Raw genomic sequence first — 16,280 nt, 5'->3', positions numbered from 1 at the left:
TGTTCCTTGCTCTGTCTCCGTGAGAACTGATAATCACTCCACAACACTCAAACCACCTCTCTGCCTCAGAAAAATTAAAGTCTCTATAACCTTCACCGACTGGCCCCCAGCTTCGCACGGCTGCAATGCTGCCCGCAAGCTGACCCGCACCGCAGAGCGCAGCTCCCAAGGGCAGCCTGAACCCCCAGGAAGGCCCGGTCCCCGCGGAGCCAACGCAGCCCCCAGGAGCCCCCAGGGCTTGTCCCTCACTCACCGGGGTCAGCATCTGGATGCTTTCTGCGAAGTTGCCTATAAACGCCATGATGGTCATCTTCTGCATCAGCCTCTCAATCTTGCTGAACTGCATCATGAACCGGTCTTCGTCGGACAGGTTCTCGATGGGTTTCCTTTCCCGCTCGTAGAGCCGCAGCACTTTCACTTCATTCTCGGTGGGCAGGAACCGCATGAGGCATTCAACAAAATCCACCGGCAACGTTTTCAGGTCAAACCTGCGTGATACCAAACCAGAAGAAGTGGCGCTACCACAAGGCTCTACACAAAATCATGGAAAAGTAAAAGGAGTGAGAAAGCTGCCACAGGCAGCCCTGCCTCCTACACTGCTCAGCTCCACGTAAGCCCGAGTCAGTAAAGCAGTGAGAAACCATAAAGAAGCCGAAAATTACTCCTTGCTCGTGCTGCCCTGCCTGGGGTGGGGGGCATGGTCCTGCACGTGAAGCTCTCTGCACATGAAGATGTGAAGAAGGTTACCGTGCTGATGTGAACGGTGCTGCTGGGAACCTTCTTTCTGTTCTCAAAGATGTGGTCATTCCCCCCAACCCTCATTTTTATCAGAGAAGATATGCAGGGAGGAGCAAATCGCAGTTTCAGTTAATTGGGCCAGAGCCCTGTAAACCCCAACTGCTGAACCTGCCTCAACCTGCAGCAGGTTTGGGTCACCCTCCTCCCCAGCCCAAAGGTAAGGCTTGTGCCTCCAAATTTTGAAGATACTTCTTAACGGAGAAATGGCAGATGTTTGTGATGGCCACGAGTACCAAGCGCTTCTGGATGGATTCGGGATGAGCCCCAAGGAGCGGGTACACCCGTGCTCCATCCCCGGGAGCTGCTGGAGTCGGCAGGCAAGGGTCCGTATCAGCGCGGTGCACCTTGGGCACACCTGCATCATGCTGGCGTCTGGCACTGCCTGGGGCCGTTCCATCAACCTCATTCTACGCAAAACCCTTCCAGCGCACTTGGACTAAACTCGTGCTTTACGGAGCAAACTGAAAGAGTTGCCTCTTCCTGATACTCTGGCTTTTGGGTGTTCATTATAACAGAAAGTACCGTGCAAACAGAATGAGAGATGCAGTATGCAATGGCATACTGCGGATATACGTGAATTAGCTTCTTTAATAAAATAAGTGTTAATTTGTTAAGCCTGAATAGTGATACAGCAACTTAAAACTGCACGTTTTTCATTTTAGTTCAAGGGGATCTGATTTCTGGGAATTCAGAATGGTTCCATCCTTACTCCTGGATTTTTTCCAGATGCAAAAACATTTACATCAACTGCCAATTCAAAACCATTCCACTTACCAAAAATCACAGTAAATCTTAAACACGATTTCTTTGCTGACAAGGGTTTTACTTACACGTGAATAGCTTTGCATATTTCATCTGCCGTCTTTCCAGCTTTTCTTAAAGTAATGGCAAGATTTTTGGCCCTGTTGGCATCCAGTAACGTGACTTTGTTTGACCCTTTCTGAGTTATCTTTTGCTTGCTTGAAGTGAGATCAATGGCTGGACCTTGGGCTTTTGTTTTGAATATTTCTTCAAATTCATCCACATTTAAATCCTAAAAAGGAAAGAAAATGATTCACAAAACCCGCGCTGCCTAATATTGTGCCCGAACTGCAGTACAAACCCTGCGACGCCGTGGCTACAGCAGAGTACTTCGATCAGGGGCTGCAGGATGCAACGAACGAGCGCTCCTGAGTCAGGGACCAGGAAATGTGGCCTCCACCCCCAATGGCCCCATACACGTTCAGAAGTTCAGGAAAACATTCCTGAACTCAGGCTTCATCCAGCCATGTGCCTCTTCAGGGCACGGGGAGCATGCAAGACCTGCGTACTCAGCTCCGCTCTGTGCTGCTTTAGGCTCCGCTCCCTGGCACGCAGCCACCCAGCCAAGCCTAACTCCTACAGACCCGACCAGCAATTTTAGGCTGGGAAAAATGCATCTTCCTCATCTTGGTTGATCTGTTTTAAACAAATGCACACAACAGGTACGCACCCTTTATAATCGATACTGCCAGCTACCATCCCTAATTCTCAAGCAAGGCACTCACGTTGACCTACTGGGTACCAGGGGCCACTGGACGAGCTGTTTGCCAAAATAATTGCTGTGATCTATCCCTGCAAAGACCGATATTCGCTTGTTTTATGGACAGAAGTGGGAGGCAGAAGGCGGCAAGCAACACTCATACCTCCAGGATCCTTTCGTCATCTATTTCATTGAAGACCGTCCCATTGATCTGGTTGGGTTTGAGGGCGACCCAGTTGAACACCGGCATGCGGAACTTGGTCTTGATCGGCTTCTTGATTTTCACAGCTAAAGACAGCAGAGGAGAAGAAACGACAAATTCCCCAACCGCTGAAAAACACCTCGCGTGCCCAGACCAAAGCTTCTGAGTTGGCATTTCAGCACTGGAGGAAGAACTGGCCAGAGCTAAATGATCGCACTGGAAAGCCTGGACAGATCTCGCTGCCCTGAGGGGCAAACAGCGCCGAGGCTTCCACCCAGCGCCTCGGCTGTCTCAGGCCCAGCCTCTGCAGAACCGGACTGAACGCCAGAGGCTGTGAAAACTTCGCTAGAGGAAATGTGTTATTACTTTATTACCGCATGTTGCCTGGGTTGATTTAAAAGCCCAGGCTATTTTTAAATGCTACAGAAAATGGAGAGAGCGGTCGAATTTAACCCTGTCCTGCTGGTTGCAGAGCCCACCCCGGGGCGAGCTGATGCGCAGCCGTGCACAGCTGATCTGTGTCACAAAACTCAACACAGAATAGGTGACAAGAAATAATAAAAAAAAAACCCTTTCCCAAGGTTCTGGTAGAGAGAGTGGCCCCTCTCACTGCCTGCTGCCATGGGGCAGTGCTGCTGCTGGCCAGGTTTGTCTTTTAAAGCAAAAGGGGTGGGCTGCAGCACGCGTGAGCTCTAACGTGGTTGAAATAACAGCTTTAATCTTCTTGTGCTGTGCAGAGCCAGTAAACGATTTAGTAACTTAGTCAGAGAAGCTATGAAAATGAAGACTGACTACTCTCATTAATCTGTGAACAGAGTACAAAAAAGCCATGTCGGAGCAAGGAAAACAATACTTTTCTATTCCTATTCCTAACAGGCCTGGAAGGTCCATGAATAATTTCTGTAATTCAGTTCTCATTTCTTTGTATCTTGATGTAAACATGAAGTTGCTAGTTGCTACAAAATCAGGATGTTCATTAAAGCGATGAATCAACGTTTTGCTCCCGAATTACTTAGAAAATAAACTGTTTCTTTCCAAGCTGCAAACACGAAGCAGAAACCCTGGTCCTTCCCCTCCAGCGCTGGATAAAAGAGCCACCCAGCCCGCCGCGGCCGGCAGCGGCAGAGAGGCGTGCAGGGCACAGCCCCGCTCCCCCGCCGGGGACGGACCACGTCTGCGTTCGTTCAGTCTGGGGTTTGCTCCTGACTCCTGCCTACCCCGCATTTGCAGCAGGAGCAATCTTCCCAAATATTCGATGCTCTGTAGAGATGCTACATTTTTTCCCCTCGGTTTCAGAAGATGGCCGGGCTCCCAGGTTGCAAAGCACTTGAGCAAATAATTATTTTACTTTCCCCTAACGACTCTGTATGTACGTTTTTGCCAGGATAGAGAGGACCTATTTCAGAGGACAGGCCTGTTGTGCGCCGGAGATGGGTGAATGCTGAAAACATTTCTCTCGCTTTGTCATTCCACTTTTACGACAGGAGTCGAGTTGTGTGTCCATGTCCCTTTCAAGCTCGTGCTCATTTTGCAGGGACATCACAAAGAATAATACTGGCAAGAGTATTTGCTTGAAACAAAGAACCGTAAGTGAGTAACAGGAAACATATACGAAATTCAGCTTGAAAGTCTGTGTATTTGGAGAATTATATTCATCCAATTGGAAGACAGGAACACACGTGATCAACTTCTGCTCATCTAAACTAAACTGAGTTTTACGCTGCTTAATTAATGTGGTTACTTCAACATAATTCCTAAAATAAAAAAAAGAAATAGCTTTTTCCATCTGAAACACCCATGAAAAAAAACATTTTCCAGTTGCACATCCATGAGAATAGATTATTAACTGCTCCTGGGTTATTCCAGGACAGGAAAGGAAGCGAACTGCCTCGTGGGCCAGTTCCTGATGTAGCTCATCAAAATCTCTTAAAATTTCCCTTCCTCCTCGGTCACAGAGCCCTGGCAAGGTGACGTCCCCGGGAGTCGTGCCGCTGCCGGCAGCGCAGTGGGGACGCGGTCACGGCTGGGGACCAGACCCTGCAGAGGGTACCCGCAGCCGGCGAAAGCTGCCGCAGCTCCGCACTCGGCCTCGCTGGGAAAAGCCTGTCCTCGGCGTGACGGGTGCCGAGAGCGCGGCTCGAGGAGGGCTCAAAAGAAACCGCACGTCTTAATTACTTGCTGAAGTGCTTTGCTGAATCAGGGCCTCCCGGGTGCCAAATCCTGATGGTTGGCAGCATCCCCACAGCTACTGCGTGCTCCGGCTCCATCCAGCAAGCCCCCGCGCCAGCCTCCCCCCTCCCCGCCGCCTCCCCATCGCCCGCAGGAGTCCATGGGCACACAAACAGGCACAGCACAGAGGGAAACGTGGGGAGGTGGCGAAATACTTAGCAGAAAGCAACCTACAGAAGAGCTTGATTGGCCCATCTTAGAAGGAAGCAGAAAGAACAGAGAAAAAAAATGTTAGTAATAGTCAGAAAAGCAAAATCTGTTATTTCACTGACTCCCCTCTGACACAGAAGGTTCCTGCCCTGAGAAACGCTCCTTTCTGCACAGCCATCGCATCAACAAAAGGCGCTTTCACCCTCCTTGCCTCTCCTAACCCACCGAAGAACAAAATATCCATCCCAGCTGGCTGTGGGCATCTCACCCAGGCACCTAAGCGAGGAGCTGGGCTGCGGGGCTTGCCCCTGCCCTCGGTGCGGCTCAGAGGAGCCACACGCAGAAGCAGGGCTTGCTCCGCTGCTCCCACCCGCACATAACACCGGGGGGATGCCGGGCTGAGGCACGGTGGCCAGGCACCGGGCGGCACAACCCCCTGCTGCGCGCAGCAGCTCCCGTGCCCCCGCAGCCCCCTGAGCACCACGGCGGCCACAGCCAGCACCCCCTGCCCTCTGCGCCGCGGGACCCCCTCCTGCTCTGCCCAACCCCTCGGCGAGGGACCAGCCCGTGGGGGTTTTTGTGCCTTTTTTTTTTTTAAATACACCCTGGGACCCTCTAGTTCCATGATGCTTTTCGCTTTCAGAAGAAACTTTAAAGGCTGGAATACTTAATCAGTTTTCAAAAAAAAAAAAGCTATTAATCAGAGCTCCTCAGTTTCTCTTTCTGGACTCGTATCCTGCTCTGGAGATTTCCTGGGGGGAAGCGGTACGATACTAATTAGCATTTACTTGCTTGGCGTATCTCAGAGAGTGCATAAAAGCATTATTAATGATGGCCAGTAAATTTTTCTTCCTTCCAAAAAATTACAAAAACTTTGCCATATTTTGCACAGATATTTCTTCATTGAGTTCTCAGAAGAAATCAAAACCATGAAGCTTTGTGTTTCTTTCAAAACCATATTTTGTTTGCTTAACGCCAAAAATGATCATGTTTGAAAAATATTTTTGGCAATAGCTTTAGTTTCACTGAAAAAGCTCTCTCTTCCAGACCAAACCAAAACTGTTTGGTTGATAAATGCTCTTTCCTTTTATAAACCCCTCTAAGCATAATACCAGTAAGAGATAACGGGTATTATTTAGGTGATTAAGAGTAGCAAAGCCCCACCTCGATACCCTGTCCACTCCAGCCAACGTGCCCTGACCTTGCCTTTGCTGACTTCACCAGCAAGCCACAGCACGCTGGGGAGACGCGCGGGCATTTTACCTGCAAGCCCTGAGTTGAACACCACGGTAGGAGAGGCTGTCCCGGGCAGGGGGGGTGCCGACGGTGGGGGCGGCGGGGGCAGCGGAGCCGCAGGAGCCGTCTCCAAAGCTGGACCTGGGAGAGGAGGCGGTGGTGGTGGCGGCGGAGGTGGCGGTGGAGGCGGTGGCGGAGGCGGCATCGGCACCGACACAGGACCGTTTTGCACTACGAAACGAAGGAAAAACAAGGTATTAAGGTGAACACTGATCAAAATATTATAAGCAGCACAGAAAAAGTCACAACATCCACCTTGTCCCCCGCTATACATCTCCTCCCCACCACTATACTGGCCCCAGCGTTTGTTGGACCCTTCACCAAAGTACTTCAGTGCATTAAGAGAGGAGGAAACTATCCTAACGAAAGAAGCTAGTATTTTTTTCTGTTGACTGAAGGTCTCAGAGATGGATCAGACAAGCACAGGAGCCACCCAGAGAGTGAGAGTACAAAGGCAGCTGGGGGACCTCAGCATCCTCGGCTGCTGCAAGGTGCCGTGACCTGCAGGCTCGTGACAACTGACAGCGGTTTTGTCAGTGTAAGGCTGCTGTGACTGTCCCCGGCACGAGGAACCGCACCTCCAGCTCCCGGCCAGCCCACCTCTTGGGGCCAAAATGCTTCTTACCTGCCTCAGATGCTGCTGCTAAGGTGGGTAACGGTGGTGGAGGTGGTGGCAATGGTACTGAAGATGCAGCTCCAGTGACCGGTGCGACACATGTGCCAGCCACAGCCTCTGACCCTGCTGGCACCATCCCAGAGGCCAGAGCAACAGGAAGGATAGAGATGTCACCATCACCTTTCTTCTGGATCTTAATGGTTCCCTGCTTCTCCAGTTCATGGATCTTTTTCTCCAGCGTGGACTGTCGCTGGATGGCTTCTTCTTTTTCTTTCACCATTTTTCTCAAGGTGTGAACTTGGGTATTTGCATCTTTGTAGATTTCCTGAGAATGCCGCAGAAAGAAGGAATTTGCACTTGTACTCACAAAACAGAATACCAGTACCAGACACAGAAGAGCCTGACACAGGATGGTCGCTGCACCAGGCACTATCGTACAAGGAGCTTCGATGCAAATCACACATCTGTTGGCGAGCAAGAATTCATTTTGTGTTTTTCCCAAGCTAGCAGCAAGGCTGTGCACAGTACTGCGTCCTGGGAGAAATCTCACCTGAGGGCACCAACACCTGGGGGTACAGAATTTCTCATCATCACTTTTTCATGATGTCTCCCATTTCTTATGCTAGTCTTAACCATATAGCGTAGGTGTGCTACCTCGATTTTGACTTTAACAGAGAGTATCTGATGCCTTGCTGGTTGCTCTACCTATGAGCAGATGTTGGCCTGGAAAGGGAAGCAGGAACAGAGCTCCTGATCCGGAGGGGAGATTGTACCTGCAAGCACCCAGGGCAGACCCTCCGAAGGAACCCTAGAAGCACCACACTTTGGGACGACATTTAGGCTGAAGTTAGTTAATCTTATACTAATAATTTTTGTTACTAAGCTTGTACACCAAGATGTAACGAGCCTGGATTGTGCACGGAAAGCTGGCTGCACTTGACAGCACAGACCCAGGGCACTTGCTCCCGTCCTGCTGCTGTGCAGCCCAAGTGTGAAAGGCTCCAGGTCCTCCTCCAACGCCCCTCCGCAGCCAACCACACGTGCAAAACTTCCAACACAGATGCTACAGACCTGAGTGACAAGAGGTACCTGCCTCATTTACCGATTTGCTGGCACATTCAAAGAGCTTCATGGCCATCTTTGAGCGCACACACTAATAATTCTACTTGAAATCTGTCCTAGGTTCAAAATGAGGAAGCTACCAGAAGCCACTTGGCCCATTAAGAGTCACTACCTCCCAAACACAGAGCGCACAGGAGATCGCTACCCTGCAGCGTGGCACCCAGCCAGAGCTCTCCCCTCGCACCTACCCGAATCACATCCAGTTCTTTGTTCCTTTGCATAAGCTGTTTTTCCAGTTCCACAATCTTTGCCATGGCTTCGTTCTCCGTATCTTGGAGTTTTTCAGATAACTATCATTCAAAAGAGAAACAGATCATATAAGTGGATAACAGTAGTTTTCTCAAACAAAATGTCAGGAACGCTTGCCGGAGCAGTGGTACGTTGTACATTAACGATAATCTACCAAACCCTGAAGTCTTTCTTTGGAAAGAGAGAGGGTTCCTGCATGCAATCGGGGGACGCTAAGTGCCCCGGTGAAGGTTCCTCTGATGATGAATGTTATCCCTCAGCTATGACCAGCAGGGAACCTGGCTGGACTGTAGCTACGAACCCGTCCAGGTAAGAAAGCCTACTCTACAATAAAGTACTGAAAATGCAATTATTTTCATACACACCAAGCCTGATCCGAAACCCTGAAACCCCACAGAATACCACAGTGGCACTGTTGCAAAACGAATAGATGCTGAAATGGTGGAACCTATAAATATCACCTCTCACAATGAGGCTAATTTAATTAGTAAGGAATGACGTGTTTTTTTCTTTTTCCCCCATGGTCTTTTGATTTATTTTTATTTTCTGCCAGCCCCGCAAACCTGGGATCTGAAAGCCCCGCTGTTCTTGCTGGCTTTTTCCATCACCACCAATCACGCCGACTCAGGCGAGGCTGCAGAGGTGGTGAGGTGGTGTCAGTCGCTGTGTTTTTGAGATAAAACTTCTGCAATTCTATTATTAGTATTTCTGTCAGCACATGACAGAAAATTATGTCCACACTCCTGGGATGAGTCTAGTTTATGTAACGAGAGATCAGAAGCAAGCCCTTAAAAATGTGCCACCAGAGTAAACCATTAAGCTTCCAAGCAGCTAAAAGGAGATGATCATGAAGCAAATGGTGCCATTTCTACTGGATCACTTTTCTCTAGCAGAAGAGCACCTGAGAGAGGCAAATACTGCACAGCGAGTTGTTTTAAGAACGTATTTATTCTAAGTGGCGGCCATACAGGAATGGTAACAGAATGACCCTTTTATGTTTTGTTTTTTTAACATGGAAATCATTTTATATTTAAAACAGCCAAGCCGTGTTTTCTGGACTAAAGTACCTGACACCAAAAAGGGACGGGACAGAAAAGCCTTGAGCAAACAGTGAATACCTGCACAGCACTATTTTTCAGTCCCTTACCTCCGGAGCCCAGTAATGTTTTAAGACACAGACAGGATGGTTATCTGCTCTATTTACCAGTACTGCATTGCTGAGGAATTTGCAATTTCCATGCAAATTAGCTTTCCCAGCTCGTAAGAGAACTCTTTGCAGAGGCTCCGTGCACCAAGCGACTCCACCTGCAACGGCAGCCGAACCGAAGCTGAAGCCTGCGCAGCTGCAAACCTGCCGTGCCAGGGCCTCGGGGCTGCGCCCCTCTGCTCGGCTGGGCCCCCGCCCGGGGTCCATCCCCTCCCAGCTCACCGCGGCGCTCGGGGGATGAACGGGCCGACGCTAGCGAGGTGTGCGAGCGCTGCAGCCGTGGCCATGTAAGCGCATGGAGGGGCAGGCACGGCGCAGCACAGGCCAAGCTGTCCCTTGATGTGCACAAAAACGGCGTGTCAAGCCCCACGTTAACAAGGCAATGCTGCTGCTTTATAAGAAGCTGGGGGTTGTGTCAGATAGGAGAGTAAATAAAATGACAGAATGAGGTATTTTCTCATCAGGTCAATAAACAGCTTATGAACAAATCTTTGTAGCCAGTGGGGCACCTGTTAACTAAAACATGCAGAATATGAGGTTCAACATATAGCATGAAAGCTCCCAGGAAGTTTACCTGCCTGAGATCTCTCGAATTCCTTCGCTTGCCAAATATCTGATTATTCCCCCAATACAGAAGCACCGCAGTCCTAAGGCTTTTTCTAAGTGACCCTCAGCCCAGAGGTTGCAGCCCCGCTGTGCCTGTGCTTCCACCTCCCGAAACGGGCAGTAGCAAAGCCCCTGCGCAGAGCAGGCTCTGAACTGCTTCAGAGACAAAGGTGACAAAGTTTGGTACTAACATGGGAAATGTTTTCTTCCAGTTCTTCAACTCTTTCCAAGGCTGCATTCTTGGTTTCGGCATCCTCCAGTAAAGCTCCCACATCAAAAACGTTATCCAGGTAAGCTTGGATTTGCACCTGCAGTTTGTCACTCTCTGTGTGTTTCAGTTTCTGTAAATCCAAGGAGACAAGGGTGTCACTCAGCACTGGCAGCCCTTCGCAGCAAGAGGGCCACAGACGGCAAATGGGATGGGAGAGCGACGGGGGCTCAGGCCACTTCCATCACCCAGGAAAACACTTTGCATTTTAACATTAGCTGGGGTCGTAAGTGATAAACAGTCATTTTTGAAGACCAAACACCCAGAGCTTTCAAATAAAGCTACGCAGCATCTTATCTTATCATAGAATCACAGAATGGTTTGGGGTGGAAGGGCCCTTTCCAGGCCATCCAGCCCAACCCCCTGCCATGGGCAGGGACTTCTCCAACCAGATCAGGTTGCTCAGAGCCCCGTCCAGCCTGGCCTTGGATGTTTCCAAGGATGGGGCATCTCCCACCTCTCTGGGCAACCCCTGCCAGTGTTTCACCACCCTCATATGTTACTACAGAGGATACTACTGCTTTCCTCCGTGCTTGCTGCTTGACTGTGGCAAGCTCTGCATCCATGACCGGGCCCTGGGATGGTGCAAGGCCAGCAAGGTGGGCGGGCGGCGGGGCTGACCCTTCTGCTGCCCGTGGTGGCCACTGGCTCCGTGGCTGGTAGGCAGAGGTGAGGCCATCCCTTGTGCTTGGCTTCAAAGCAGCCACGTGGCCCAGAGCAAATCCGCCAATTGCTCTCGCTGACCTCGTGCTGGGTTTGCTGTGCTCAAAATGAGCAGGCTTTATCTCCAAAGAGAACATCAGAGCATGTTTTGAACTGCTCTGCCTGCTCCCGATGGACTGCAGGATTTGTGCCGTCCTGGGACCCCAAACAGACCCACGCTTGGTAGCACCATGTACAAATACTTCTTGCAGACAGCAAAAAACCTCTCTCCCGGTTACTGCTGAGCAGAAGTCAGCAGGGACAAATCAATCCCTCGTCAACACCAGCACTGTTTTCATGCGTGTGTTCCCAAGGGCACAGGGAGAGAGAGAAAAATACGGAACGGGAAATAGAAAAGCAGCTTTCTTCTGAAAGCGAGGATTTCCCACAGGACACCAGAAAATGCCTGGCTGTCAGGAGGAAACCCAAAGGAGGACTTTTTCACACGGAGGCGGAGGGGACCCTGGCGGTACCTGAGCTGGGGCTGACACGAGGCCTGCAGCCCGCGGCTGGAGCTCAGGGACGTGGCGCGGGCAAGGACGACTGCGGTTCATCCTCCCTTTGTTATAAGGCGAAGCTACAAATTTAGCTCCCAGTCTGTAATTGCAGTCAGTTGCAGCTGATTTTTCTTCTGCAGGGGTGGCTCCAGGCCACAGCCCCCAGCCAGCGGCCAAGGCACTGCATTTTTAGCGGAGACTATGGGAAAACCCTGCTCTGCCCTCCCGAAAGCTCTCGGCTGAGGGGGTTTAAGGAGGTTTAAGGCTAGGCTGGGCAGCGGCGGTGCTGGGGGACATGGCATGGACCCTCCATGGCCGCGGGTGGCCCCAGCCCGCACCCCCAGGCAGAGCTCAGCCTCGCCGAGAGGGCAGACCCACGCTGCGAGGCGTAGAGACCCGGCTCATACTCACATCCAAATACTCGTCCAGGCCGAGCTTCGTAAATTCATACTGCAGGTGGACTCTGAAGTTCATGTCCTCCACCGAGTGGACGACGATGTTGATGAACTGCATGCAGGCCACCTGCAAGGAGAAGCGTTGCACGTGAGAGGAGGCGACGGCGCAGCCCTGGCCGCCCCCCGAAAGCCCCGGGCGCAGGGTCGGAGCGGGCTCTCCCGGGGCCCCATGGGTCAGACACAGCGAATGACCACATTTCCTTGTGGTTACTCCAAGGGGAAACCGTGATCCGCTCTTGTGCAGCTTTTTTCCAAGCCGGTGCTGGATTTGGGCTTACGGGGTGTTTGTCTGCTGTGATAAAGGCAAACACGGGTTCCAGAAATTAAGTCATGTCTGCAGAGTCTACCTTTACTGCGTGCCGGTGAACAGAAACGCTTTCCATGCCAGCTCGCACAGCCAGACACCATACAAGCACATGAGCTCTTTAAGAAAACAATGCTGTTTCTGAAACGGCCTGTAAAAGTGAGATTAATTTTGCAACTGAAACCCCTAGCTTAGGAAACGGGACTTTCACAAAAGGCGCTTTGTTGTTTGCAGAAAGCATATTTCCAAAGCTGTGGTTTGGTAACTGAACAAGGGACCAGATCATAGGAGTTGGCATCCAAACGCGTCCCAACACAGCAAAGCCAAGGGAAAGGCTCTCGAGCCAAGCGGGTCGCGAGCGGTATGAGCGGTGGGGGGAACCTCCCGCAGAGCGGCAGGAATCGGGCTGCAGACCCCAAAAGGGTTGCCCTTTACTTGAATGTAAGGCACGGCCAAATCCTGCCCTGCACAAGCATCCCCAGCCCTCTTTCAGCTCACAGATATCACGCCTGTCATCCTCCGAGCCGCTTTCAGAGAGGGTTTGCCTAGTCCTTGCTGGGCTTCTCAAGGGCAGAACCCCATCCTGCCAGCAACGCTGCAGCAAGGGTAACACCAAGCTTCTCAACAGGGCTGGGAAGCATCTCATAGAATCATAGAATCGTTAAGGTTGGAAAAGACCCTTAAGATCATCGAGTCCAACCGTTAACCCAGCACTGCCAAGCCCACCACTAAACCATGTCCTCGAGCATGTCCTCGACCTCAGTAGGTCTAGAATGAATCTGAGAGAAGATAAAATCAAAGCAACCTGATTTTACCTGTAACACAAGCCTCCAGGAGACCCCACATCTCTGGGTCATTTCGTGGGAAGAACGGACTGAAGGCACTCGCTGGATCACTGGTTTGCTACAGGGAAGTGGCCCATTCTCTGTGATCTGCTACAGAGCCCAGAGGATAGACCCATGAGCAGGCATCTGCTGCTTGGTGGCCTTTGACTACAGGTCTGGCCGGGATGCACCCGGCTGCTCCTTCCAGCCGGAGCTCCCAGCAGCCACTGAGTTGCCATAAAAACTTTCCCGGTGGAACTGCCTGGCACTGCCCAGCTTTGGAGGAACGGGGACCACAGGGACACAACAAAGGTCAGTCAAAACCTTTCAGCTACATCTTCCCACGTAGACCCTGACCAGCTTTAACCGTTCTGTTTCCAAAATGACTTTAAGCCTAGATAATGCAAAGTTGTGAGTGGTACCAGGGATAGCCCCAAGGAAGAGAGGAAGGAAGATGGTCTGAGGACCCATCCAGGAGCTCCTGTGATGCCTCATCCCCACCTCTTGGTGTGCACCCCTCTCTTACACAAACAACCCGATCCAGGCAGTTGGAAACCTAACTTCAGGTTTCGAGTCTTTGCAGGACCCTTTCCAGTTCCTGTGGCGAGCTGTGGTTCCTCCCAGTGCTGGTACTGGCCTTGGCCAGCTGAACCCTGCCGTCCCGTCAAATCACCCACAGCCAAATACCTTTATTTCAAAAGCGCTTTTGTTATACTTGCTTTGGCTCTCACGATGTTAGGGCCAAATTCTCATTTCCTTTCTCAGATCCTTACATACGCAACTAAGGAATTTATCAAGTCAAAGAAAACTGATCTAAGAAAGTTGCTTTTAAAATGAAGTAAGTCAATGTCAACAACAGGAACCTTCTCTAACATACTTTTGCCTTTTTGTTGCTCTTTTCTCCCTGTCAATCCATGCAACTAACCATGGCCCCTTCCAGCTACAGCTTCCCAGACAGCTCTCTATTTAGGGCAACGCGGAAGCCAGGTCCTGCAGGAATAGCTCTTCGTTTATGTTCTGTCAATGCAACTCCTTGAATTACTCAAGCTTTAACGTACATCCTGGAGCCTGGGCTCCAGCCCCCGTTTTATCCTGTCCTGCGGAAAGGAGCGACACCTGCCCTGGGCATGCCGTGGTGCGGCCCGCAGGCTCCCGCAGCGCTCCCCGCTCACCCCCCAAAGCGCGCTCGTCCGCTAGCGCTCGCAGCAGCACGCGGAGCTCATTAGGGCCAGATGGCGACAAGAACAAGCGGATCTGCCAAATCGGTTGTCATGAGCTCTCTCTTCTAGCTTGAGGCTTGTCGTATAGTCAAGCCCGTAGCTGGCGGAAGCAGCCCAAAGATGCAGATTTTATTAGCATTTGGGCAAGTCCTGAAAAAAACATATCCTTTTTCAAGCAAATTTCACCACTACCTTCAACCTTTGGCCTGAGAGGACCAGGGAATTTTCTTACAGGCCATCCAGATGGATGCTGAATATTCACAGCTCACCGGGCTGGTACGGACCCACACTCTCATGCATATTCCCTATTATATCCTTACAATACACCATTTAGTATCTTAAATAAAGCTGAGGGATGATTTTTTTTTAAAAACAGTGGACAAATCCCATAGCTCACAGCTGCTGCCACCGTCTTGCTTCCAGGCTGCATGAAGCTGTGCTACTCTCCCACTCCCCAAATACGATTACCCCTCCCTGTGAGCACAGGAAAAATGACTGGGTCGGGTGTTGAGGACTGACAAATCTTGCTGTTAAACTACAGACTAAACTCTTTGTACATCTGAGAATACTTCATGTATACTGTGACTACCAACATGTCCTTACTGCGACTGCGGTAATTAGGAGCAAAACCAACTGTAACATCAGAGAGTTAGAGCTTGCCAACTTGAGTAAAATTGCAGGGATCACTGTAACTTTTTTTCTTTTTAAATACAAGAAAGAGGCCATCCTATCTTGCTCACCCCATCTCCTTTTTACTCTGCTGTCCCCTCAAGGGTGCGAGCCTGCCCTGGCCATCAGGGCTGCAAGCCACTGACACCAGCGTTCAAAGCCTATAGGAAACACCACACGGCTGATTTAACACCCAGTTCCTGGCAGAAAGAGGTCTTTAACACAAAGCTCAGCACTTAAACAGTATAAAGTGTTCACAGATGCTTAACAGAGGCCTCAGCAGACCAGCCAGTGTGACCGGGTGGGAAGCCCTCCTGCTCTGCTCTCACCTCAAAACAGGACCACATCAGATCCGAGGCATCGACCACGAGCAGTGCAAGGCAGACTGCACTGACCACGCCATTTTCTAATTAAAAATAGGACTTAAATTTCTTACACTTCTGACACGAGCACTCACTTGCCATAGACTTTAAAAAAACGGATACAGAAGTATGTTTGGTATCGGACAGGTAACCAGCTAGCTCATCCCTGCTGCCACGACCTCTGCCTTTCAGGTGAAGCCAAGGTGCAAGCTGGCGCTGGTGCCTGCGGGTGCCAGCCAGAGCTTCCTCTCTCGCCGTTCCCTCTTGTGCTCCAGGGGAAGTGGATTTGGTGAATAATCATGCATATGCACGCTGAGGAACCAAAAGTGGTGCAAACTACTGCTATATTTATCGGCGGATAAGGACAGACAGCAGCTGCAGCGAGTCTCTCCCACACTTCCCTGTCTGTGGCTCCGAGGATGCTGGCACACGGACAGAACACGCATCTTCATATTGCAGAAGCTGCTGCTTTGCCGCAGCGAAATAGCACACACGACCAAAAGGCCACTTTCCTCTTACCTTCACTACGGTACAAGGCATTTCTTGAAGATAACTGAATTGAACTGAAGCTAAAAACGAAACGCACATTATGTAGTCTGGAATATAAAAAAATTGTATTGTGGTGATTTTAGGCCAAGGATCAGAAGGCAGATACACCTCCGCCCACGACAACAGGGCCAGACACAGTAAAAACGGAAACCAAAGTCTGCTGATGATAAACAGCGCTCACCATGAAGTCTATATTGTTGTCTTCATTTCGGAAGTGCTCCATCAGCTTCTCAAAGCGCTGTTTCTCTCCACACACCTACAAAAGAATCACCACGTGTTTGTTAAACTACAGCTTGCAAGAGACAGTAGGAGAAACATTTAAAAAACAGCTCATCTGCTTGCTCAAAACCTCGCCGCCCAGGTTTTTTCTCTTGTTAAAAATATTCTTCTTCGTGACAAATCCAACGGAGAAATCACAGGTGAACACCTGCGCTGCAAGTCTAAGGGGTCAGGT

The 16,280-nt window shown here is 50.5% G+C and overlaps 1 protein-coding gene across 9 annotated transcripts in view; it reads right to left on the bottom strand.

Moving 5' to 3' along the window:
- FMNL2 (formin like 2) overlaps window positions 1–16,280 on the bottom strand; it is a 152,211-nt gene that overhangs the window by 9,972 nt on the left and 125,959 nt on the right. For 5 of the 9 annotated variants that reach the window (XM_087734448.1, XM_087734450.1, XM_087734454.1 and 2 more), the window contains exons 10-19: window positions 16,008–16,082; window positions 11,855–11,965; window positions 10,168–10,317; window positions 8,103–8,204; window positions 6,802–7,117; window positions 6,144–6,347; window positions 4,905–4,925; window positions 2,463–2,587; window positions 1,629–1,831; window positions 254–488 (exon numbers count right to left, since the gene is read on the bottom strand). In XM_087734448.1, the coding sequence (XP_087590574.1) occupies window positions 254–488; window positions 1,629–1,831; window positions 2,463–2,587; window positions 4,905–4,925; window positions 6,144–6,347; window positions 6,802–7,117; window positions 8,103–8,204; window positions 10,168–10,317; window positions 11,855–11,965; window positions 16,008–16,082 (1,542 nt within the window). The remainder of the gene's footprint in view (window positions 1–253; window positions 489–1,628; window positions 1,832–2,462; window positions 2,588–4,904; window positions 4,926–6,143; window positions 6,348–6,801; window positions 7,118–8,102; window positions 8,205–10,167; window positions 10,318–11,854; window positions 11,966–16,007; window positions 16,083–16,280) is intronic. The other 4 variants (XM_087734456.1, XM_087734453.1, XM_087734455.1 and 1 more) reach the window with 1 other exon arrangement.

This window comes from Nipponia nippon, unplaced genomic scaffold, assembly GCF_047370975.1.
Source record: "Nipponia nippon isolate SJK-2023a ecotype South Korea unplaced genomic scaffold, ASM4737097v1 scaffold_5, whole genome shotgun sequence".
Lineage (NCBI taxonomy): Eukaryota > Metazoa > Chordata > Aves > Pelecaniformes > Threskiornithidae > Nipponia > Nipponia nippon.
This window is presented reverse-complemented; position numbering and strand designations above follow the sequence as displayed.